Source organism: Solea senegalensis, linkage group LG14 (assembly GCF_019176455.1).
Source record: "Solea senegalensis isolate Sse05_10M linkage group LG14, IFAPA_SoseM_1, whole genome shotgun sequence".
Taxonomy (NCBI): Eukaryota; Metazoa; Chordata; class Actinopteri; order Pleuronectiformes; family Soleidae; genus Solea; species Solea senegalensis.
In genome coordinates this window covers 10236739-10263278 of record NC_058034.1, presented here as the reverse complement: position 1 = coordinate 10263278, position 26540 = coordinate 10236739, and the positions used below count along the sequence as shown (strand labels likewise).

At 39.0% G+C, this 26540-nt stretch overlaps 4 protein-coding genes and 1 long non-coding RNA gene across 5 annotated transcripts; all 5 read right to left on the bottom strand.

Annotated features, from left to right (window-relative positions):
• Positions 1 to 1979: 1979 nt before the first annotated feature.
• On the bottom strand, positions 1980 to 6555 carry LOC122780565 (5-hydroxytryptamine receptor 3C-like). The gene is given in 11 exon segments (XM_044043620.1): positions 1980 to 2421; positions 2525 to 2701; positions 3479 to 3677; positions 4226 to 4269; positions 4302 to 4448; positions 4984 to 5153; positions 5552 to 5658; positions 5766 to 5857; positions 5895 to 6131; positions 6332 to 6371; positions 6507 to 6555. Coding segments are annotated over 11 exon segments (1530 nt in total). The 5' UTR covers positions 6531 to 6555; the 3' UTR covers positions 1980 to 2128.
• An 830-nt stretch (positions 6556 to 7385) lies between these two features.
• Positions 7386 to 8005, bottom strand: LOC122780570. Its single transcript, XR_006361705.1, has 2 exons — positions 7774 to 8005; positions 7386 to 7472 (listed from the first exon to the last, which is right to left on the bottom strand). It is a non-coding gene; the product is annotated as an uncharacterized LOC122780570 (long non-coding RNA).
• A 3555-nt stretch (positions 8006 to 11560) lies between these two features.
• LOC122780567 (5-hydroxytryptamine receptor 3E-like) lies at positions 11561 to 15320 on the bottom strand. Its single transcript, XM_044043622.1, has 10 exons — positions 15212 to 15320; positions 15037 to 15076; positions 14664 to 14830; positions 14442 to 14486; positions 14231 to 14337; positions 13926 to 14095; positions 13466 to 13614; positions 12700 to 12910; positions 12193 to 12369; positions 11561 to 12090 (listed from the first exon to the last, which is right to left on the bottom strand). The coding sequence occupies exons 1-10, from the start codon at positions 15233 to 15235 to the stop codon at positions 11801 to 11803; spliced, it is 1380 nt and encodes a 459-aa protein (XP_043899557.1). The 5' UTR covers positions 15236 to 15320; the 3' UTR covers positions 11561 to 11800.
• A 3298-nt stretch (positions 15321 to 18618) lies between these two features.
• Positions 18619 to 21548, bottom strand: LOC122780568 (5-hydroxytryptamine receptor 3A-like). Its single transcript, XM_044043623.1, has 6 exons — positions 21444 to 21548; positions 21015 to 21184; positions 20519 to 20670; positions 19725 to 19935; positions 19188 to 19364; positions 18619 to 19075 (listed from the first exon to the last, which is right to left on the bottom strand). Exons 1-6 carry the CDS (start codon positions 21542 to 21544, stop codon positions 18783 to 18785), a joined length of 1104 nt encoding a protein of 367 aa, XP_043899558.1. The 5' UTR covers positions 21545 to 21548; the 3' UTR covers positions 18619 to 18782.
• A 7-nt stretch (positions 21549 to 21555) lies between these two features.
• On the bottom strand, positions 21556 to 24167 carry LOC122780569 (5-hydroxytryptamine receptor 3C-like). The gene is made up of 5 exons (XM_044043624.1): positions 23911 to 24167; positions 22356 to 22410; positions 22181 to 22220; positions 21878 to 22044; positions 21556 to 21702 (listed from the first exon to the last, which is right to left on the bottom strand). The coding sequence occupies exons 1-5, from the start codon at positions 24057 to 24059 to the stop codon at positions 21616 to 21618; spliced, it is 498 nt and encodes a 165-aa protein (XP_043899559.1). The 5' UTR covers positions 24060 to 24167; the 3' UTR covers positions 21556 to 21615.
• Between the last annotated feature and the right edge of the window lie 2373 nt (positions 24168 to 26540).

The following is a 26540-nucleotide window of genomic DNA, read 5'->3' as shown; positions in this document are numbered from 1 at the left end:
GTGAAGTCATGAACTCTTGCTGTCGTTGTTTCCTGCAGATGTTTTCTTCTGCGTCAGCCTCGTTCTGATGGTGGTTAGCCTGTTGGAAACTGTGTTAATCACCAACATCCAGTTCAGCTCCAGCCAGTACAGCCAGGTGTTACAATACCTGGCTGTTGTTGTTTTCATTCCTCCAGTGAAGAAGAGCAACAGAGTCACAGTCTTCTTCAACCCATCTCCTAGAGGTTACTATTATTATCATCATTATTATTAGGGGGCCAAAACAGTTGTTATTAATTAATTATTATTATATCCATGGCTTTGCAGTCATTTTTGAGGGGGTTAACATGCATAAAAGCGCTTGAAACTTTGCATGGAGGTCAGGTCTGGCAAAATGTGATGTTGGCATAGTTCCCGGACCCGTGCATTACTCAAGGGCTCTATAGTGTCCCCTAAGGTTTAAACAGAGACAAAATTGAGTTCCACCGAATTTCCCGAAACTTGGTGGGAAGATGTTACCAAGACGAACAAAATAGTCGTCTGTAACCTTCGCCTCAAATCAACGGGAAGTCGGCCATTTTGCAATTTGTAAATGAGCAAACTCGCCTGAGCGTGCTTGTCGTACCAATTTGTACTAGTTATTAGTCAGTAAAATACAATTAGAGAAATTTAATAAAAAACAGTGTCAGGCAACTACAGTGGCCATCGTATAGTATGCATCGAGGTGCATAATATTCAACATACATTTCATGTGATGAGTGGAAAAACTACATTTACCTTGTTTTTGCTCCAGCCCCTGTGATGAATAACCCCAACAGCAGCAGCATCTCAAGTAGAGCTGCGCAGAGTGTGCCAGGAGACGGCACTGCAGATAAACCCGTGCTGGATGAACTGAGGAGGCTGACCACAAATCCTTAAATGATAACTGGTTTTATTGCTCCAGATAAAAAAACAACAACAAATAACTAAAGTATATTCTTTTAAACTGTTGTGAAATAGATAGATGTGGAAAAACACACCACTGTACAATATGGACACAAAGAAGTTGTTGTTTAGCACCTTAGGTAATGACTCACCCGTTTTAACACCTTTTTAACACCTCAACATCTGGGAGTTAGAAGCTGTTGAACACTGCTGTTGGTGGTCCATGCGCTTATTTTTGGATAACTTAACAAATAGAAGAGACAGGGAGAACTACATTTATCAAAAAATACACAAATAAATAAAAATTGAAGTGACTTGAATCCTAAATGCAGGATATCTTCTATCCTGTGAAAATCAATAACATGTAGGAGTTCAATACACTTGACTCGTGGAGCTTTACTTACCGTGCATGGGCAGAAAGCGGCTTGACTTTCAGCAGACAGCAATAAAAACATTTACATTGGGGCAGAAGTGGCTGTTAGAGTGTGTGTGTGTGTGTGTGTGGTCTCGTGGTAGTAAGAGCTGTCTTCACAAAATACTAAGTTACAGATCAATTGGGTCCAACTAATCTACTTTTCAAGATAAATAGACATTGAAAATCATTTTGAAGTGCAGGATCATAATAGATCAGGATCCTGCCTCTTACTTGTAAGTTCACAGACTCCTGATGCAGCGGTGCTTTTATGTCTCTGACACAGAGACTTGAATTCAAATTCAAAACATTAAGGATCATTTTTGAAGACAGTGAGCAAGACCACATTGATTAACATCCGTGCCTGACCTCAGCCACGGCCCACATATTTGTGACATGGATTGTGTACCGTAATGTGTACTGTTCCCATTTCAGTGGAACACATTATCAGAATTGATGGGGTTTGAGATGATTCTTTGATTGATCACTATTTCATCATTTCTGAAGGGCATTATTGTTATGCTTGAAATAAATGTCAATCGAAAACGGACAAAATCTTGTTCAAGTACTTTTATTTTTTAATATAATTCCACATCAAATCTAATCTAATAATTTAATAACGACTAGATATATTATAATGAGCGATTGTTGCACTAAACATCAGTACATTGTAGAAGTGTAGAATAAACCATATGTGCTACAGCAATGTTTCTCCAAGAAAGCAAAATGACATTGGTCATAACTGAAACATTTGAGTCACTATCAGGTCACTATTCACATGAATGGAACCTTTTTAAAACACAAAGCAGTTGTTTACTGACTGTATGAGTTATGCCAGACAATGGTGATGGTAATGAAGCTGACTGATATGAAGAGGATGTAGATGCCGAACAGCAGGCGGTCTATGATTAAACCCACCTGGATCCAATCCTCCGAGCTTTGGCTTCCATCAAGCTGCTTCTGCTCTACCTGGAGGCGGAGAGCCCGGAGGTCCCTGGCCAGGCTTCTCAGCTCCTGCACGACCCTGTTCTCCACCACTGGCCCCTTCTCGTGTGGACGTCGCTCAACAGTGTCAAGCTTTATCACTGCAACACTTTGCTCCATGTCTATATATATAAAAAAAAAAGAAATCCAGACAGTTTTCAGTATTGCCTCCTCCCTCTGAATTAAAACTTATACTCTGTACTTAATCACCAATAAGATAAATACCTGAATGTTTAGCTTTGTGTGGCAGGAAAACAAGAAAACCTAAAATCTGAAGAACAAGCACTTGGATCCAGTGAGGAACTGGAGAGACTTTGACAGAGCCGCACAGCAGGTTGGTGATGAGGATTGTCTCCAGTAGACTGGCAACCATCAGAGCCAGGCAGAGAGAGAAGAACACATCTGATGTAAAGCAAAGAAACAAACAACAAGACAGGTGGGACATGGACCCCTCACCAATAAAGGTTTACATAAATTCATCCTCCACATGGAGTTGATGGTGCCAATCCCAGCTGACATAGGGCAAAAGGCGGGTACACCCTGGACAGGTCTCCAGTCCATCACAGAGCCACTTACAGACAAACCACCATTCACTCTCACGGTCAATTTTGTCCACTTTGCCTAATCTCCAAATTGGCTTGTTTTCTCTTTTTTGGACTGTGTGAGGAAACAGAGAAGACCCATGTATACAGAAAAGTGAGAGATATTGAGCTGCGACACACAACTTCACAACTAACACAAACTTTATATACTGCACCTTTAAGGTGTGAAACCCACTCTCCAACCGGTAATTTATGGATGGATGGATGGATAGATAGATAGATAGATAGATAGATAGATAGATAGATAGATAGATAGATACACAGATCTTTATATATATATATATATATATATATATATATATATACACATATATATATATACATATATATATACATATATTAAAGTGTATATGTGTGTGTATATATATATATATTAAAGTGTATATGTGTGTGTGTACATATATATATATATATATATATATATACATACATACACACACACACATACATATATACATATATATACACACACACACACACACACACACATATATACACACATATACATATATACACATACATATGTACATAGTTATCTGCTCACGACTAACATGTGCTTTCTCTGAAAACCACTAACTTAGGAGAGGTACAGCGTGTCCAGTTGTGGGCAGCAGGTCGTTCATGATGAGCAGGAAGACGGTGTAGCCCAGGATGAGGGTCATCTTGAAGGAGGACCTGTCCACACTTTGTGGAGGCAGCAGGAAACTGAAGAGGTCAATGGTGATGAGGAAGATGCTGGGAATCAGCAGATTCACAACATAGAGTGTGGCTCTGCGCTTCAATCTGATCTACAGAAACAAGATGAAGGACAAAAAAAAGGTTGTCAGGAAAATGTAAATGTAAATGAAAATGTAAATGTAAAATGCATAATTGCTCAATCAGTACAATTTATTGATCACTAATTACTAAATAAATTAATTAATAAAAGAAAATATTTAAATTCATGATTGGACACTGGCTGGCAGAATATTTATTGTACCATAAGGCTCTTATTAACTCAAAAAACAATGAGCATGCTGTCAGCATTCAGCTGCTAAAGCACCAAATCACACAGCTGCAGGTGAAGCAGAATTTGACTAATCATGAGCTATAACTAAGTTTTCCCTAAATGCATTTTATTGTCAATTTCCTGCTCACGCTTTTTGAATCTGTGAAGGGAATCGAATCAAAAGATTCTGGACTTTTTAAACCTTCTGTGCTATGATACAGTGTACTATGCAGTATAACAATGTTTGAATATCTTAGAATTATTCACTCAAGATATTTTCTCAGAAAATATCAAGTAAATCAAATTCATGACATAGATGTTAACCGAAATGTGCACTCTTACAATCTGAGTATAAAATGCCATTTGGGTGTATTTAGAGCCTTTTACAGACAGTAATATCAACGTACATGACATCGAAGATCATCGGTGTAATACTTCCCATGCTTTTGCGCGGCAGTGATGTCCAGCAGCTCCCATTCTCCCATTGTGGTTATTATATTTTTGGAGCGTTCTGTCATGAACTCTACAGATTGGTCCAGGAAAACCTTTAATTCTGTCGCTGAGGAGAGATAAACACAGGAAGGTATCAACTTCTAAGATCATCACTGTAATGAAAAATAAACAAAAACTGTCCCACATGCGGATTTGGTAAATTGGACACTCTAAATTGACCATAGGAGTGAGTGTGAGAGTGAATGGTTGTTGGTCTCTATCTGTGTGTGGCCCTGCGTTGGACTGGCGAACTGTCCAGGGTGTACCCCGCCTATCGCCCTATGTAGCTGAGATTGGCACAGTACCCCCCGCGACCCTCTGGTGGAGGTAGATGATGACTGTCCCACATGCATTTTCAATAACTGACTCAAACTGACATTTCCTCATTACATTATACTTCTCTGTGTTGATATCAAACACTACATGTGATGATAAAAAGTAACAAAATTCACAACAATGCATTGCATGTAAGTGGTTGTTTTAAAAATAATATCAGAACAGTTCATCAATCATTCTTAGCGTCTTGTCTGTGCAAATCTTACTCGAAGCTTACTCAAAATTTGCCAAGAAAACTCTTTGAAATTAAAGTTTAGCTTTCTTACCTACGAGGAGGAAGGAGTTGAAAGTGAAAGTGCAATTCTGTACGTCAAATGGGAAGGTATAAATATCAAGGTTACAGGAGCTCACAGCTTTGGCCGGTAGAGAATACAACATCAAACCATTGCTATATAAGTACACATATGGAACCTCAGGGGCCGAGTTATCTTCCATACTGCAAGATGGAAAAAAAGCAGAGAAAATGTGGCACCTTTAGCAGAAGTTGAGGGGTCTTAATTTTCTCTGCTGGGTTTAGATTTAAAAACAAAACTACATGTTTACACACAATTTGCTTGGAACTAAATTATATTTTGGACAAAAATCCCTTTCTCCATAGTTCCTATATTTACATAAGATGCTATGATGAGGTCAACCGTAAAAACAATACATTCATCCCGTTTGAGAGTAAAACATTTACAGTAATATTAGTCAATATTACTGTAAATGTTGTGTCAGTTGTCACTAAAGTACCAAATATGTATGCATTTAAAGCTGAAAATATTTGACAAAATTTAATTACAGTGCCGAGTCATTTCAGTAAATTACTGAATGAAAATAAGTAAATGGACTCACAGTTCATTGATCACAATATCTGGCACCCAAAATTTGTTTCTGGGGAGAAGAATCCTGTCTGAGCCGCACTGGGTTGGATCCCAGCTGACAAACTCATTCATCCACCTCTAAAACAACAAACCTGTTGTCAGCGCACAGAGCAGATGCTACACTTGATCACACAACTCTACTGCTACATCATCACTGCCTGGAAATAGGTGAATGCACAACTTACATAATATAGCCAAATGTATGACATCAAGAGTTGAGACTTTTCATCCTGGAAGACAAGAGTAACAATTTCAACACATGGATCCTTAGAAGAATGTGTTTGTAGACAGCAGCCCGAAGGATTTTTACTCATTAATATAAAATATATTATACACCTAAACTCCTCATCGAGATTTCTTGTTTTTTTTTAGATGTAAACTTACCACTCCTAATATTCCATAAATGGCCAAGGAAATGTTGACGTTGGTACATGTTGATGTGTTCATGACAGGTCGTATGGAGCTCAGGTTAAAGAGTGGAGTCAGAGCCTTCAGAAGGGCAGGTTGGTTTGGCTCAGAGCAATTCACTGTGAAGGCACTGCATGGAGCTGCTGGCAAAATTGAGAAAGTGCTATGGTTACATGATTTGACTTATGTATACTTTTACATACTTTGTACTTTACATGTCATTTAGCAGACACTTTTATCCAAAGCGACTTACAAGCAAATTGTGTACAACCTGCCATGGGTGGAGTTGAACTTGCGACCATGAAGTCTTTTGCACACAGGGTACTGGTCTAATAACACTTACCTTGCATTAGAAACCACACCATGGAGATTAAAATCAGTCGCTATAGTGAACACAGTTTAGAAACTGTTATAGATTGATAAATTATACAGGAAAACATGATCACTTACAGTATGTAACAGCCAATGCTGAGGTAATGTGTAAAATTCAGAATATGCAGCAAGAAAAGATATTTTACCTGGGATGCCATGACATTAAACATCAAGTGTTTATCCGTCTTTGGTTTCTTATGCCTGGAGAGGAAATAATAGTTTGTGTTACAAATGGCAGACAGAAAAGACAGCTGCTACTTACCTGAGAAACTAACTCTTGCAAAACAAAACACTAAACGTCAGTCCAGCAAAGATATACATAGTGCCACTGGCAAATAAAGTGGGTAACTTTCATTAAAAGCACATTAAAACTATAGCTCAATGTGTGAATTGGAGATAGTGGCATGTGCCCACAGCAGCATCGGTGTCACACCTGTTGGTCAGATGCAAATAACAGGGAATGAAAACAGGCGTCCTCTGGTTTCAGCCCTCTACGTACCCATCTACCCACCACATTCTTACCCACCTACTGGAGGTCAACCAATTGTGGAATTTTGAAGCCTAACAAAATGAGTAAAGTTTGAAGCATTTTAAGTGGGTAGCAGTTACTCAGCCCACTATCCCCACTCCCCAAGTAAAAGAAACAACCAAAATAAAACAAGTTGGTGTTGGTATTTCAACAAAATTTGCATTAACAATATTCACAACAATACTACAATGATACAAAACACTTATGCCATGACCTACTGTCTACATAGTTAGTTGTGAATCCTGTCCAAGTAATGAAATGTGCAAGTGTCCTTGAATGATCATGATCATTAGGTTAACCTAATTATGCAGTGCATTGATTGCACTTGGATCGCACCACAATGTGGACAATTGGAGCCACTCAAGAGTCTTTGGTACAAGCTTAGAGTACAGTGTACATGGACAGAAAAAGCTTAGGGCAAGAAGCATCACACCAAATTAAATCACATTAAACAAATGTGAACATTTGTTTTATGCTGTTACAAAGAACAGCCTAAAGCTGAAGATTGACAAAGCTCAGCTCACTCTCTGTTGCAGATGCCTTCTCTACATCCTTCATCCTTTGACACTGGGTGCACTGAAACCTTTAAGATGACAAGTGACACTTATTTTCTAAATCACAGCAAAAGTAATGTCATGTAGTGTTGGTGTAAATTATATCTGTATGTTTCCTTTAACAGGCCTGTCCTCATGTCTTAATGTCTCACACAACTGCTGAGTACTACATTATTAATCTCTCTCTCTTTTCATCATACACATGTATATTCACTTGTATGATCTAATTCTTTTTTAGTCCATGCTTTAAGAGAGAATCACATATGTGCTGTACATTAGAGTGTATAGACGGTCTGTATCGTCCAGATAATTTAAGTCCAGTACACTGACCTTGCACTCGTGGTCCTGATGTATTCCTTCCATCCTGGCTCTGGAGAGTTGGGTCGAATAGAGGGATCAAACTCCAGATTCCAAGTGTCTCCATGCAGGACACCTTTGGCTTCTACCAGGAAAATTCTGGTCCACTCTGAAAGTGCCATCCTGACAGTGACAGTCAATTCCGGTCGGTTATTCAAGACACAAAACACCTGGAGACTCACAGCTGGTCTAGTAAAGGAGCAGGTTGTGGGAATGAGGAATCAGCCTGAGCCACTGGCTTTTATTGAGCGTCCTTAAGTGCATCAGCTTTAACATTAGGTTAGTCGACTGTTTACAGAAATTATTTAGGAAATTATGCGGTTCATTGATTGCACCTCTTATCTCACCACACTGTAGACTTCACATTACTCTAATTAGCTCTAATGCACAAATCCTTCAGTGGTCTGAATTGTTTCTTTCCATGGAGTCTTTGAGCTGTTTTTGTTTGTTTGTTTTTTTGTTGATGCTAGGTGTGGCTGTGGAGCCTCCATATCGTATCCGCATGAGGCATTGGCGTTGACAAAAACAATTGAGATCGAGGCAATCGATTTTATTCGTGCGAAAGGGGGACAAAAATGGCTCTTTTCATCATAAAGGTTGCAGACCCGTGCACTAGGGGGAGTGAGAGAAAAAAGGAGGTGTGAGAGAGAGAGAGGGCTGCATAATGCCCGACGACAACAAAAAATAAAAAATAAATAAACGTATACATCGCATTTATGACTAGCACTTCATAGTTTGGTTTAATTGAAACTCTTACTTACTTACTCTCATTTGTTTAAATGCACTTATTGTAAGTCGCTTTGGATAAAAGCGTCTGCTAAATGACATGTAATGTAATAATGGCTGTTCCCCCAGCATTCTAGATCTGAAGTGAATGGTTCAGAGTTCACTTGAACCAGCTCTAACTATAAAGCTTTATTAAAGAGGAAAGCTTTAAGTTTTAGTGTCTGCTTCCTGGACCCAAAGAGGGAGTTGGATCCAGAGAAGAGCAGCTGGGTAGCTGAAAGCTTTTAGAGACTCTAGGAACCACAAACAGGCCTCCATTTTCTTCCAATTTCTGACCAGAGTGGTCAATTTGGATGATAAGGAATAATCATGTCTTTGAGATATGGCAGATCCTGATCACGATATGTGAGGAGGAGGATTTTAAATTCTATTTAAAATTTTACAGGGAGCGAAATGATCTATTTTCCTGGTTCCCATCAGTACCCGTTTTGCTGCATTCTGAACCAATCGAAGACTCCTCAGAGACTTTGTAGAGCAAAGCCTGATAATGAGTTAAAGTAATCTAGTCTAGACGAAATAAAGGCAGGAACAAGCTTTTCAGCAACCTTGAATGTCAGGATGTTTCTGATTTTTGTTATATTGCGAGGGTGGAAGAAGGCTGAGTTACAGACTTGTTGTATGTGAGAGTCAAATGACAAGTCAGGGTCAATTACAATTCCATGGTTCCTTACAGTAGAACTGGAGGCCATGGTAATACCATCCAGGTTGTTCAGGTAGGGCTTCCCTGAGGTGTTTTCCTCTAGGACCTGACACAGTTAACCACCAGATCCTTACCTCCTCCCTTCAGGAACTAGGTGTCTCAGGCTCTGCACCTGTCCTACTCTCAGCCTATCTTCAAAACTGAACATACAGAGTAACCTGGAAAGGATCTGTGTTGGAACCTTGTCCTCTAACTACTGGGATTCCTCAGGGTTCTGTCCTGGGCCCTCTCCTCTTATCTCTGTATACCAACTCTCTTGGTTCTGTCATTCACTCTCATGGTTTCTCCTATCACAGCTACGCTGATGACACCCAACTCTTTTTCTCTTTTCCTCGGTCCGAAACACACGTAGCAGAACGGAACTCTGCTTGTCTGACTGACAATCTCTCAATGGATGTCTGACAATCACTTGAAACTCAATCTCGACAAGACAGAGTTTCTTTTCCTTCCAGGAAAGGGCTCTCCCACCACAGACCTGATGATCACCCCCAGCTCCCTCTCATACAGCAAGGAACCTGGGTGTGAGCTAGATCTTGCAGATACATGTTGCACAACATCAGAAGGATACGGCCTCTTCTAAACCAGAAAGCGGCACTGGTTCTGGTCCAGGCTCTTGTCATCTCTACTGCAACTCTCTCCTGGCAGGTCTCCCTGCATGTGCCATACGACCTCTGCAGCTCATCCAGAATGCAGCAGCTCAACTGGTCTTCACCTTACCAAAGTTCTCTCATACTACATCGCTCCCTCCGCTGCTCACATCTGCTTTAAGACTATATTGCTTGTGTTCCATGCTACAAACGGATCCGGTCCAGCCTACATCCAGGACATCAAAACCTACACCCCAGCCCACCCACTCCGCTCTGCATCGCAAACTGGCTTGCTGCCCCCTCACTGAGGCATTAATTCCATATTTACAAAAAAATTAATCAAATCAGATTATAATCAAATCTATAATAATTATGAATAGCAAACAATAGTTCCCAGAACAGTTCCCAACTCAAATGAACAACTCCACACAATCCCATCACATTGCCAATCCAGTCTAAACCATCATGTAAATAGTTAATTATCCCCTAAGTTCACAGACATAATTCACATGAAAAGCCTAATTAAATGAACAATCATACCAATGTGGTCTCAGCTGCCACCCAAGCATTGACACATGCACATGCACATGCACCCCAGCTTGACTTTGTGGCAGACAAAAGGGCCTCACCTGCCCAAGAGATCCTCCTAATCAAAACTTCCTCAGGTGATCAGATTCCCCTGATGAGCTGAGTTGCCACACCTACCCCCTGATTCTTCCCTTCTGTGCAACATAAACTAGTCGAAGTGTACCCAAAAAATAAAGTCTGTCAACTAATGACTTAACAACCACAACTGGTTTTATTGCTCCAGATAAAATATAAAGAAAAGTATATTCTTTTAAAGTCTAGTGAATAGAAGAATATAAATTAACAGATGTGAAAAAAATATGGACACTCATGTTTGTCGAACAACAATTTCTTTGTTAGAAGTTGTTGTTCAACACCTTTGGTAAACACTCACCCAACAAATCAACCCCTGGGAGTTAGAATCTGTTGTACACTGCTGTTGTTGGTCCATGTGCTTATTTTTGGTTAAGTTAATGAACAGAAGAGACAGGGAGAACTACATTGATCAAAAATGAATAAAAAAATTAATTAAAGTGACTTGAATCCCAACTGCAGCATATCTTCTGACTATCCTATGAAAATCAATAACATGTAGGAGTTTTATATACACTTGACTCACGGAGCTTTTCTTCACAAATACTGAGTTACAGATAAATCGGGTGAAACTTGTCCACTTTTCAAGATAAATAGACATTGAAAATCATTTTGAAGTGCAGAATCAGCTTATTATACATGTGTACATGTATTGTGGGGATTTTAGATGAAACTTATCCTCAAGTACATGAAGACATATGTTGTTACCTGTCCCTTATGTAATTTTACAGACTCTTGATGCAGCAGTGAATTCAAACACAACCAAAACATTAAGGACCAATTATGAAGACAGTAAGACCACATCGCTTAAAATCCGTGTTCAACCTCAGTCCCTGTCCACATACCTTGTGACATTGATTATGTACCGTAATGTGTACTGTTCCCATTTCAGTGGAACGCATTATTAGTATTTGTTTGTTTTTGAGAGGAGTTGAATCTTTGATCACTATTTCATCATTTCTGAAGGGCATTATTGTTATGCTTGAAATAAATGTCAATCAGAAATAGACAGAATTTTGTTCAAGTACTTTTATTTTTTAATAAAATTCCACATCAAATCTAATAATTTAATAACGACTAGATATAATGTAATGAGCGATTGTTGCGCTAAACATCAGTACATTGTAGAAGTGTAGAATAAACCATATGTGCTACAGCAATGTTTCTCCAAGAAAGCAAAATGACATTGGTCATAACTGAAACATTTGAGTCACTATCAGGTCACTATTCACATGAATGGAACCTTTTTAAAACACAAAGCAGTTGTTTACTGACTGTATGAGTTACGCCAGACAATGATGATAGTAATGAAGCTGACTGAAACGAAGAGGATGTAGATGCCGAACAGCAGGCGGTCTATGATGAAACCCACCTGGATCCAATCCTCCGAGCTATGGCTCCCATCAAGCTGCTGCTCCACCTGGAGGCGGAGAGCCCGGAGGTCCGTGGACAGGCTTCTCAGCTCCTGCACGACCCTGTTCTCCACCACTGGCCCCTTCTCGTGTGGACGTCGCTCAACAGTGTCAAGCTTTATCACTGCAACATTTTGCTCCACGTCTATATAAAAAAAAAAAATAATCCAGACAGTTTTCAGTATTGCCTCCTCCCTCTGTGAATTAAAACTTATACTCTGTACTTAATCACCAATAAGATAAATACCTGAATGTTTAGCTTTGCGTGGCAGGAAAACAAGAAAACCTAAAATCTGAAGAACGAGCACTTGGATCCAGTGAGGAACTGGAGAGACTTTGACAGAGCCGCACAGCAGGTTGGTGATGAGGATTGTCTCCAGTAGACTGGCAACCATCAGAGCCAGGCAGAGAGAGAAGAACACATCTGATGTAAAGCAAAGAAACAAACAACAAGACAGGTGGGACATGGACCCCTCACCAATAAAGGTTTACATAAATTCATCCTCCACATGGAGTTGATGGTGCCAATCCCAGACTGTCCAACTGTCTTTATCTGTTATTAGCTGATTTCTGGACGTCCAGGAATTCTTCAGTGAGGTGAAAACTGAAAAGTATTGTTTTTAAATAATATCAGTCAACACATTGCACACAGTTATATTAATATTAGTTTCATATATATATAGTTATAGGCTCATACTTATATTTAAAAGGACCAAACACACTCAAACATATGCTTTCTCTGAAAACCACTAACTTAGGAGAGGTACAGCGTGTCCAGTTGTGGGCAGCAGGTCGTTCATGATGAGCAGGAAGACGGTGTAGCCCAGGATGAGGGTCATCTTGAAGGAGGATCTGTCCACACTTTGTGGAGGCAGCAGGAAACTGAAGAGGTCAATGGTGATGAGGAAGATGCTGGGAATCAGCAGATTCACAACGTACAGCGTCGCTCGGCGCCTCACTCTGATCTACAGAAGCAAGATGAAGGAAAAAGTTTTGTCAGGAAACATTTGCACAGAAAATTTGCACAGAAAATGTAAAATTGAAAATATTTTGTTGCTCAACCAGTACACTGTATTAATCACTATTTACTTTATAAAATAATATTTAAATTCACAATTGGACACTAGCTGGCAGAATATTTATTGTACCATAAGGCTCTTATTAACTCAAAAGACAATGAGCATGCTGTCAACATTCAGCTGCGGGCTAAAGCATCAAATCACACAGCTACAAGTTTAGAAGAATTTAATCTTAAACTATAACTAAGTTCTCCCTAAATGTGTTTTATTGTCAATTTCCTGCTCAGGTTTTTTGAATCTGTGAAAGGAATCGAATGATAAACTGTATTTTGACACATTAACTGTTGCTGTATAACAATGTTTGAATATCTTAGAATTATGCACTCCAGTAAATCAAATTCCTAACATAGTTTTTAACCTAAATGTGCACTCTTACAATCTGAGTTTAAAATGCCATTTTTGTGTATTTAGAGCATTTTACAGACAGCCCCATCAACGTACATGACATCTAACTTCATTGTAATCATTGTCCCTGTGTTTGTAGGCGTCGATATCCAGCAGCTCCCATTCTCCCACTGTGGTCATAAAATGTCTAGAGCGTTCCATTATGTGCTCTACAGATGTTTCCAGTGAAACATCTAGGTCTTCCTCTGAGGAGGGACAAACACACGAAGGTATCAACCTCTAAGATCATCACTGTAATCAACAGAAAAAACCTGGCCCATATTCATTTTCAATAACTGACTCAAACTGACATTTCCACTTTGCATCAGACTTTTCTCTGTGTTGATATCAAACATCATTGTGGTGATAAAAAAGTAACAAAATGCACAACAATGCAATAGATATAATTTCAACCCTGAAATTGAAAATAATATCAGTTTAATATCAGTTCATCATTCATAGCTTCTACTAATCTTACTCAGCAGTTAAAAAGAAAATGAAAGTTGAGTTTTCTTACTCTCGTGGATGTAGGAGTTGAAAGTCAAAGTGCAATTCTGTATGTCGAATGGGAAGGTATAAATATCAAGGTTACAGGAGCTCACAACTTTGGCCGGTCGAGACTCCCACACCAAACCATTGCTATACAAGTACACATATGGAACATGAGGGGCCTCATTTTCATCCATGCTGCAAGATGGGGGGAAAAAAGCAGAGAAAATGTGGCACCTTGAGCAGAAGTTTAGGAGTCTTAACTTTCTCTGCTGAGTTTATATTTGAAAATAAAGCTAATTGTTTAAAATGAAAATAAATAAACAGACTTACAATTGCTCGATCACAATATCTGGCACCCACAATTTTTTTTTGAGGAGAGTAATATTGTCTGAGCCGCACTGGGTTGGATCCCAGCTAATAAACTCGTTCATCCACTTCTAAAACAACAAACGGTGCACACGCATTGTCAGCACACAGACTTGGTCACACAACTCTACGGGTACAACATCACTGCCTGGAAATGGGTGAATGCACAACTTACGTGATAGAGCCAAAGGTACATCATCAAGAGTTGAGACTTTTCATCCTGGAAGACAAGAGTAACAATTTCAACACATGGATTTGGTTTTGGGAAACACATGGATCCTTAGAAGAATGTGTTTGACAGCAGCTCAAAGGATTTTTACTCATCAATATAAAATACAACATACACGTAAAATAGAGATGTCTTGGACGTCTTTTTTAGATAGAGATGTAAACTTACCACTCCCAATATTCCATAAATGATGAAGGTAATGTTGACGTTGGTAGATGTTGATGTGTTCATGACAGGTCGTATGGAGCTCAGGTTAAAGAGTGGAGTCAGAGCCTTCAGAAGGGCAGGTTGGTTTGGCTCAGAGCAATTCACTGTGAAGGCACTGCATGGAGCTGCTGGCAAAATTGAGAAAGTGCTATGGTTACATGATTTGACTTCCTGGGGAAAAAAAAGTCTATCAAAGTGTATTCAAAAATAGCTTATACTCGCTAACCCTAAGCCAACATATAAACAAGAGCTTAAATATGTCAGCCTTCACAGACATTATATGATAGAAAGTATACAAATACTTGTATACAAGCTTTATATTAATAACACTTACCTTGCATTAGAAACCACACCACGGAGATTAAAATCAGTCGCTATAGTGAACACAGATGAGAAACTGTTATTGATTGATAAATTATACAGGAAAACATGATCACTTACAGTATGTAACAGCCAATGCTGAGGTAATATGTAAAATTCAGAAGATGCAGCAAGAAAAGTTATTTTACCTGGGATGCCATGACATTAAACATCAAGTTTTCATCCGTGCTTGGTTTCTTATGCCTGGAGAGGAAATAATAGTTTGTGTTACGGCCGCTACTGGCTGCCGTTTAGTGTATATTTATTGTGTTGTTTCCATGAGTGATTCTACCAGGCATGCAAATCCAACTGTGTGATTCCCTTTTGAGGATTGGTCCTTCTGAAGCAGAGGCGGTCTACTACCTGCTTCCTGTCCACTGGCGTCTGTGATTGGCGCGGCTGTGATTCGACCAAGTCTACCAACCCAGACTCTTTAAATAACCCCAGCTGCAGCATAAATAGTTTGAGCACTTACTTACTTCTAGCTCTTGTTTGTACCCAAATGTTGAAATTCACTTATTGTAAGTCGCTTTGGATAAAAGCGTCTGCTAAATGACATGTAATGTAATGTTTAGGACCAAGGACCATAACTTCCATTTTGTCAGTGTCAAGAAGTAAAACGTTACGTGTCATCCAGGTCTAAAGTCTGTGTGACTTTCCTGGAGCTTTGTAACCTGATTGCTGTCATATGACTTCATGGAAATGTACAACTTTGTGTCATCGGGATAACAATGGACAATTAGATTGTGTTTAAATAATATCACCCAGAGGAAGCATGTATAAGGGGACCATGCGTTTGCTGTTGTGGCCCCTAAACGGTGGAATGATCTGCCTCATCAGACAGGCCTCTTCCCCATCTGTTTTTAAATCTCTTCTTTAAACTCACCTCTTTTTATTGGCCTTTGACACTGTTTAAGTTGTTAATATTAAATTAAATTTAATTAAATGTTTCATTTAATGTGGTTTTGTTTTTATGTCTTCATTTATTTTAGTTGTTTTAGAGCTCTCTTATCGCCTCTTGTGAGCTTCTTTGGTTCACTGTGGTGTTGTGCTTTACAAATAAAGTTGGATTGGATTGGAAGGTGAAAAGAATTGGTCCGAGAACTGAACCCTGTGGAACTCCATGTTTAACTCCAGTGGGTAAAGAAAATCTATCATAACATGAACAAATTAGGATCTCCCTGATGAGTAAGATTGAAGACTTTACTGGGCAAAGAACTATATTTTGTAACAGGTACCGTTATTGTGAAATCTGCCAAATCAGCGGAGGTCGGCGACGCGTGAAACGTCAGTGAAGTTCCATAAGGCAGAAACAAACATTATCTCAGGGGAAAAGACCTGGTGCCTGGGCTCACACTGCGCTTTATATCTGCATCTGCATGACAATAGTAAAATAAGAGATTTGAAAACATTAGTGAGTTAGAAAGATGAAGAAAACATTTGACCCACCAGCCAAAGAGACTCAATGATCAACAACTGTGCAGTAAAATCCAACTGTGTTAAGTTTCACAGAAAAAAATTGTTAGATAATCATAATTTGAATCCTCTTGATAATGTTTTTCAAATCTCATAATTGGTAAAAGCATGAATTATTTGCTAGAGCTCAGCATCATTCAGATTGAGTCAAAATATTAGACTAATCCACACTGGATTAACTGAGGAGGCTGAGCAGAGGTCTCATGGCCATCCAGCTTGAGATAAACAAACACTTCCAGAGCAACAACACCTCAAAAGAATGGAGGATGATGGGTGCAGTCATCGACCAGCTGTTGCTTGGCGTGTAAGTTGTCTTCATCTCGGTCAGCTTCATCATTGTCGCAATCTGGATGTGGAAATACTCCTACGCAGCATGATCACCTTGCATCTTGGAAAAGTGTGATGGGGTTATTATATATTTGGTCAGAGTCTTATGAAAATGAATGGAATAGTTTGAACTAAATGTTATCTTTATTTATTGAATGTATGCATTTACTTTTTTTTACTCTTTTACCACTTTTAATCCTCTAAACTGTTTAATTTCGTCACTGCTCTTTTAAAGTTTATCAACACTGGAATAAAATCCTTGAAAGTGTCCTCCAGCATAATGTATTTTGACTCTCTGCCTAAAACAGCTGACAGATTAATAATGACACATGACAGATGATTTTTTTTCTCCCCTCCATCACAAAAGTGACAGTAATTGTGTTGTAAAACTCACTTAGATCTTAAACAGAATAAACTACAGTAATTATTAGATTGCTGCTAATTATTCACAGAGCTGTACATGCGTCAGAATGGAACATAAAACACACAAATTACTCAGAGTAATAAAAAGGTGAATTGTTACCTGACATTAGGAGTAAATCTGAGATGATGCCGACAGTTGGACTCATGCTCGTTGTTTCTGAGCGAACAAACGACCTCCACAACCAACGACGTGACCATGTGCAAAGAGAGCTCCTGCTGGCTCTGAACATACATGTATACATGTTTGTGCAACTTAGTGGGAGACTGCAATTAACACTAATTCTCTCGGGATTTAAGTAGAGCCACAACCACTAACCTAATCTGACCCAATTTAAATTAAAAGTAAAAAAACTATGTTTGGTTTTTTTAGGAATAGAGGGAAACAGAGGCCACTGAACAACTCCATACAATTTTCATCCCTTTATTGACATCACTGAATACAGTACGTATAGGCTGATAACCTAGAAAGGAACAAAATGAGTTATTAGTTTTATTAGAAATGAGTCAATCAAATGAATGCAAAATCACACCAAAATCTATGATTTACTAAGGTTAAGTCATAGATCTCAAAAGGTGAAAATGAACTTACACCATTTAATAATACAGTGCTATTTATTAAATGATATAAACAAGTGTCTTTTGGATCCATTTTAGATAAACCGATTTATTTTTTAAGACTGAATCATCCTTTTAATCTTTAGTATATTTAGTGCATTGAATGAATTTACCTCCCTCACTTTTACTTCCATATTTACAAAGAAAATTAATCAAATCAGATTATAATCAAATCTATAATAATTATGAATAGCAAACAATAGATCCCAGAACAGTTCCCAACTCAAATGAACAACTCCACACAATCCCATCACATTGCCAATCCAGTCTAAACCATCATGTAAATAGTTAATTATCCCCTAAGTTCACAGACATAATTCACATGAAAAGCCTAATTAAATGAACAATCATACCAATGTGGTCTCAGCTGCCACCCAAGCATTGACACACGCACATGCACCTCCCCAGCTTTACTTTGTGGCAGACAGAAGGGACCAATTATGAAGACAGGGAGTAAGACCACATCTCTTAAAATCTGTGTTCAACCTCAGTCCCTGTGTGTACTGTTCCCATTTCAGTGGAACGCATCATCAGTATTTATGTTTGTTTTTGAGAGGAGTTTAATCTTTGATCACTATTTCATAATTTGTTATGCTTGAACTAAATGTCAATCAAAAACAGACAGAATTTTGTTCAAGTACATTTATTTTGAATACAATTCCACATCACATCTAATAATTTAATAATGACTAGATATATTATAATGAGCCATTGTTGCGCTAAACATCAGTACATTGTAGAAGTGTAGAATAAACCATATGTGCTACAGCAATGTTTCTCCAAGAAAGCAAAATGACATTGGTCATAACTGAAACATTTGAGTCACTATCAGGTCACTATTCACATGAATGGAACCTTTTTAAAACACAAAGCAGTTGTTTACTGACTGTATGAGTTATGCCAGACAATGGTGATGGTAATGCAGCTGACTGATATGAAGAGGATGTAGATGCCGAACAGCAGGCGGTCTATGATTAAACCCACCTGGATCCAATCCTCCGAGCTTTGGCTTCCATCAAGCCGCTGCTGCTCCACCTGGAGGTGGAGAGCCTGGACGTCCGTAGCCAGGCTTCTCAGCTCCTGCACGACCCTGTTCTCCACCACTGGCCCCTTCTCCTGTGGAGGTCCCTCAACAGCGTCAAGCTTTATCACTGCAACATTTTGCTCCATGTCTATATATAAAAAAAAAAAAGAAAAAAGAAATCCAGACAGTTTTCAGTATTGCCTCGTCCCTCTGTGAATTAAAACTTATACTCTGTACTTAATCACCAATAAGATAAATACCTGAATGTTTAGCTTTGCGTGGCAGGAAAACAAGAAAACCTAAAATCTGAAGAACGAGCACTTGGATCCAGTGAGGAACTGGAGAGACTTTGACAGAGCCGCACAGCAGGTTGGTGATGAGGATTGTCTCCAGTAGACTGGCAACCATCAGAGCCAGGCAGAGAGAGAAGAACACATCTGATGTAAAGCAAAGAAACAAACAACAAGACAGGTGGGACATGGACCCCTCACCAATAAAGGTTTACATAAATTCATCCTCCACATGGAGTTGATGGTGCCAATCCCAGACTGTCCAACTGTCTTTATCTGTTATTAGCTGATTTCTGGACGTCCAGGAATTCTTCAGTGAGGTGAAAACTGTATTGTAACCATAGCAAAAAGTATTGTTTTTAAATAATATCAGTCAACACATTGCACACAGTTATATTAATATTAGTTTCATATATATATATATATATATATATAGTTATAGGCTCATACTTATATTTAAAAGGACCAAACACACTCAAACATGTGCTTTCTCTGAAAACCACTAACTTAGGAGAGGTACAGCGTGTCCAGTTGTGGGCAGCAGGTCGTTCATGATGAGCAGGAAGACGGTGTAGCCCAGGATGAGGGTCATCTTGAAGGAGGACCTGTCCACACTTTGTGGAGGCAGCAGGAAACTGAAGAGGTCAATGGTGATGAGGAAGATGCTGGGAATCAGCAGATTCACCACATACATGTTGGCTCGGCGCCTCAAGCGGATCTACAGAAGCACGAAGAAGGAAAAAGGTTTGTCAGGAACCATTTGCACAGAAAATGTAAATTGAAAATTGAAAATGTATAGTTGCTCACTCAGTACACTGTATTAATCACTATTTACTTTATAAAATAATATTTAAATTCACGATTGGACACTAGCTGGCAGAATATTTATTGTACCATAAGGCTCTTATTAACTCAAAAGATAATGAGCATGCTGTCAACATTCAGCTGCGGGCTAAAGCATCAAATCACACAGCTACAAGTCAAGAAGAATTTAATCTTAAACTATAACTAAGTTTTCCCTAAATGTGTTTTATTGTCAATTTCCTGCTCAGGTTTTTTGAATCTGTGAAGGGAATCGAATCAAAAGATTGTGGACTTTTTTAACCTTCTGTGATAAACTGTATTTTGACACACATATTTACTGTTGCTGTATTACAATGTTTGAATATCTTAGAATTATGCACTCCAGTAAGTCAAATTCATAACATAAGTTTTAACCTAAATGTGTACTTTTACAATCTGAGTGTAAAATGCCATTTGTGTGTATTTAGAGCATTTTACAGACGGCATCATCAACGTACATGAAATATAAGAGCATTGTTGAACTCATTCTCATCATACATGTTGCTGGTGATATTCAGCAGCTCCCATTCTCCCATCGTGGTCATTACATTTTTGGACATTTCTGTCATGTACTGTACAGATTTCATCAGGGAAAGCTTCAATTCATCACCTGAGGAGAGACAAACACAGGAAGGTATCAACCTCTAAGATCATCACTGTAATGAAAAGAAAACTGTCTCACATGCTTTTTCAATAACTGACTCAAACTGACATTTGCTCATTACACCAGACTTTTCTCTGTGTTGATATCAAACAAACTACAAAATGCACAACAATGCATTGCATGTAAGTGGTTGTTTAACCCTGAAATTAAAAATTTCAGAACAGTTCATCATTCATTCATAGCTTCTACAAATCTTACTCAGTAGTTATTTTAGATTTATTAAAACTGGTTGAAGCTTTTGTCCAAACTTGCCAAGAAAACTGAAAAAAATCAAAGTTGAGTTTTCTTACCGTTGTGGGTGTAGGAGCTGAAAGTGAAAGTGCAATTCTGTATGTCGAATGGGAAGGTATAAATATCAAGGTTACAGGAGCTCACAACTTTGGCCGGTAGAGAGTCCCACACCAGACCATTGCAATATATATGCACATATGGAATCTCAGGGGCCGTGTTTTCATCCATGCTGCAAGATGGAAAAAAAGCAGAGAAAATGTGGCACCTTGAGCAGAAGTTTAGGAGTCTTAACTTTCTCTGCTGAGTTTATATTTGAAAACACTACAACTACATGTTTACATCCAAATATTGACTAATTGATTAATATTACTTTATATATTGTGTCAGTTCTCACTAAAGGACCAAAGAGTGCCAAAAAAAGTGCTGAGCCATTTCAGTACTATTGAGTATTACTCAATGAAAATAAATAAATAAATAAATGGACTCACAATTCATTGATCACAATATCTGGCACCCAAAATTTGTTTCTGGGGAGAAGAATCCTGTCTGAGCCACACTGGGTTGGATCCCAGCTGACAAACTCGTTCATCCACCTCTAAAACAACAAACCTGTTGTCAGCGCACAGAGCAGATGCTACACTTGATCACACAACTCTACTGCTACATCATCACTGCCTGGAAATGGGTGAATGCACAACTTACATAATTGAGCCAAATGTATGACATCAAGAGTTGAGACTTTTCATCCTGGAAGACAAGAGTAACAATTTCAACACATGGATCCTTAGAAGAATGTGTTTGTAGACAGCAGCCCGAAGGATTTTTACTCATTAGTAAAAATAAAATCCTTAATTATACATCTACACCTAAAGTCCACATAGAGATTTCTTGGTTGTCGTTTTTTTATAAGATGTAAACTTACCACTCCTAATATTCCATAAATGGCGAAGAAAGTGTCGACGATGGTACTTGTTGATGTGTTCATGACAGGTCGTATGGAGCTCAGGTTAAAGAGTGGAGTCAGAGCCTTCAGAAGGGCAGGTTGGTTTGGCTCAGAGCAATTCACTGTGAAGGCACTGCATGGAGCTGCTGGCAAAATTGAGAAAGTGCTATGGTTACATGATTTGACTGATTTCCTGGTTTGTGTGATGCTGCCTTGCTGGTGAGAGATGTTGGACACAGTATACAAATTCTTGTATATGAGCTTTATATAAATAACACTTACCTTGCATTAGAAACCACACCATGGAGATTAAAATCAGTCGCTATAGTGAACACAGATTAGAAACTGTTGTTGATTGATAAATTATACAGGAAAACATGATCACTTACAGTATGTAACAGCCAATGCTGAGGTAATATGTAAAATTCAGAATATACAGCAAGAAAAGATATTTTACCTGGGATGCCATGACATTAAACATCAAGTGTTTATCCGTCTTTGGTTTCTTATGCCTGGAGAGGAAATAATAGTTTGTGTTACAAATGGCAGACAGAAAAGACAGCTGCTACTTACCTGAGAAACTAACTCTTGCAAGACTAAACACTAAACCTCAGTCCAGCAAAGATATACATAGTGCCACTGGCAAATAAAGTGGGTAACTTTCATTAAAAGCACATTAAAACTATAACTCATTGTGTGACTTGGAGATAGTGGCATGTGCCCACAGCAGCATCGGTGTCACACCTGCTGCCAGCAGCTGTTATTTGTATCTGACCAGCAGGCTGCTGGTCAGATACAAATAACAGTGAATGAAAACAGGCGTCCTCTGGTTTCAGCGCTCTACGTACCCATCTACCCACCACATTCTTACCCACCTACTGGAGGTCAACCAATTGTGAAATTTTAAAGGCTTATACAATCAGGAAAGTTTGAAGCATTTTAAGTGGGTAGCAGGTTGCTCAGCCCACTATCCCCACTCCCCAAGTAAAAGAAACAACTCAATAAAACAAGTTGGTCATCAGCAATATTCACAACAATACTACAATGATACAAAACACTTATGCCATGACCTACTGTCTGCATAGTTAGTTGTGAATCCTGTCAAAAGCATCTGCCTGTGTGTTTGTGGAAGTAATGAAATGTGCAAGTGTCCTTGAATGATCATGATCATTAGGTTAACCTCTGCAGAAATTATGAAATGATGCGGTTCACTGATTGCACCTTGGATCTCACCACGATGTGAACAAGTGGAGCCACTCAAGAGTCTTTGGTACAAGCTTCGAGTACAGTGTACTAGCATTACACCAAATTAAATTTGGGACAAATGTTTTATGCTGTTACAAAGAACAGCCTAAAGCTGAAGATTCATAAAGCTCAGCTCACTCTCTGTTGCAGATGCCTTCTCTACATCCTTCACAATGATCAGGCTTGTGAGGATTCTTGACTTCAAGCCTCTCGTGATCATAGTGGCCTTGATCCAGGTTTTCATTGTAGCACTTTATTCTTATCTTCTTCACCAGATTCTTCATGAGGATGGTGATGTTCTCTGCACTGATGCTGGGATCCACCATTGGGGCGTCAGTGCAATTCTTACAGTTCTGCCTGAAACACCTCACTTTGGCACGGCCGTTCCCGTCCAACAGACTCATGTGGAAGATCACCATCACTCGGTTGGAAGGCCATGTTCTTTGACACTGGGTGCACTGAAACCTTTAAGATGACAAGTGACACTTATTTTCTAAATCACAGCAAAAGTAATGTCATGTAGTGTTGGTGTAAATTATATCTGTATGTTACCTTTAACAGGCCTGTCCTCATGTCTTAATGTCTCACACAACTGCTGAGTACTACATTATTTGATCTCTCTCTCTTTTCATCATACACATGTATATTCACTTGTATGATCTAATTCTTTTTTAGTCCATGCTTTAAGAGAGAATCACATATGTGCTGTACATTAGAGTGTATAGACGGTCTGTATCGTCTAGATAATTTAAGTCCAGTACACTGACCTTGCACTCGTGTTACTGACGTATTCCTTCCATCCTGGCTCTGGAGAGTTGGGTCGAATAGAGGGATCAAACTCCAGATTCCAAGTGTCTCCATGCAGGACACCGTTGTCTTCTCCCAGGAAAACACTGGTCCACTCTGAAAGTGCCATCCTGACAGTGACAGTCAATTCCGGTCGGTTATTCAAGACACAAAACACCTGGAGACTCACAGCTGGTCTAGTAAAGGAGCAGGTTGTGGGAATGAGGAATCAGCCTGAGCCACTGGCTTTTATTGAGAGTCCTTAAGTGCATCAGCATTAACATTAGGTTAGTCGACTGTTTACAGAAATTATTTAGGAAATTATGCGGTTCATTGATTGCACCTCTTATCTCACCACACTGTAGACTTCACATTACTCTAATTAGCTCTAATGCACAAATCCTTTAGTGGTCTGAATTGTTTCTTTCCATGGAATCTTTGAGCTGTTTTTGTTGGTTTGATTGTTTTTTTGTTGATGCTAGGTGTGGCTGTGGAGCCTCCATATCATATCCACATGATAGGCAGAAGCATTGGCAGCTCCTAGTAGCTTTGAAAAAAACAAACAATTGAGATCATGGCGATTCATTTCATTTGTGTGGTGGGGGGACAAAAATGACTCTTTTCATTCTGAAGGTTGCAGACTCCTGGACTAGGGGGAGTGAGAGGAAACATAGTAGTGTAAGTTCTGAGAAGAGGACAGATGGAGAAGGAGAGAGAGGGAGAGAGAGAGAGGAGTTGAGAGAGCGCTGCATAACGGCTGTTCCCCCAGCAGTTTCAGTCTATGGCAGCATAACTAAGCGAATGGTTCAAAGTTCACTTGAACCAGCTCTACCTATTCAATTCAAATCATTTCAATTTGATTTGTATAGCACCAAATCATAACATATATTATCTCAAGGCAGTGTACACAGACAACATCATGGAGAGCAGAGAAACCCAGCAGGAAGAAATCTCTGACAGAACCAGACTCAGAGATGTGCGGCCATCTGTCTCGACCGATTGGGGGGAAAGGAAAAAATGGGGGACAGAGGAGATAGAAAGGGAGGAGAGAAAGGACAAGAGGGAGTTGAGGTAGAGACAGAAGAGAGAGACCAGGAGTCGATATACAACAACTGTATCAAGTTACAAGTTATCAGTGACATGTTTATAGGACTATGATGTAATTTATATAAGCAGCGGCAGAAATTGTTGATTAGAAATTATACTGATATCAATATCTGTTAGTGTGATGTGGTAAAACTAGATCTTACAGGTATGAAGGGGCCTGACCATTAAGTGCTTTGTACGGATTTTAAATTGAATTCTAAACTGTACGGGGAGCCAGTGTCGAGAAGCTAACACTGGGGTTATATGGTCGCTGCAGCATTTTGAATTAACTGAAGGGTTCTACAAGACTTGTTGGAACATCCTGATAATAAGGAGTTACATTTATCTAATCTAGATGTAACAAAAGCATGAACTAGTTTTTCAGCCTCCTTTAAGGACCAAATGTTTCTAATTTTCATAATGTTCCACAGGTGGAAGAAGGTTGTTCTGGAAATTAGTTTTATGTGTGAATCAAATGACATTTCCTGGTCAAAAATAACTCCAAGGTTCCTCACAGTGGAACTGGAAGCCAAGGTGATGTCATCTAAAGTGACAATGTGATCAGAAAGTTTTTCTCTGAGGTGTTTAGAGGCAAGTATAATGACCTCAGTTTTTTAAAAGAGTTCATCCAGGACTTAGTGTCTCTGAGACATTCCTGGAGTTGAACAACCTGATTTATTTCATCCAGCCTCATTATACTCACTATAAAACTTTACTAAAGAGGTATGTTTGACTTTAGTGTCTGCTTCCTGGACCCAAAGAGGGAGTTGGTTCAAGCTGCTCTAGCTTGGTAGCTGAAAGCTCTTAGAGACTCTGGGAACCACAAACAGGCCTCCATTTTCTTCCAATTTCCGACCGGAGTGGTCAATTTAGATGCCAAGAAATAATCATGTCTTTGAGATATGACAGATCCTGATCACTAAGTGCTTGATATATGAGGAGGAGGATTTTAAATTCTATTCCAAATTTTACAGGGAGCCAATGTAAATAGCTCAGCACTGGAGTGATGTGATCTCTTTTCCTGGTTCCTGTCAGTACTCGTGCTGCTGCCGTGTTAAGAAGTAAAATGTTATGTGTCTTAATGTCTGTGAGACTTTCCTGCAGCTTTGTAACTTGATTGCTGTCATACGACTTCATGCAAATGTACAACTGTGTGTCATCGGCATAACAATGGACAATTAGATTGTGTTTTTTAATAATATTACCAAGAGGAAGCATGTATAAGGGGACTCTGCATTTGCTGTTGTGGCCCCTAAACAGTGGAATGATCTGCCTTTGCACATCAGACAGGCCTCTTCCCTGTCTGTTTTAAATCTCTTCTTAACACTGACCTCTTCTCATTGGCCTTTGACACTGTTTAAGTTGTTGATTTTATTTCTATTTAATTAAATTAAATACATTTAATTTTATTTGTTTTATTTTATCTGTTTTTTATTGCGGTTTTTATCCACGTTTTTATGTCTTCATTTATTTTAGTTGTCTTAGATGTCTCTTATCACCCCTTGTGAGCTTCTATGCCTTTTAT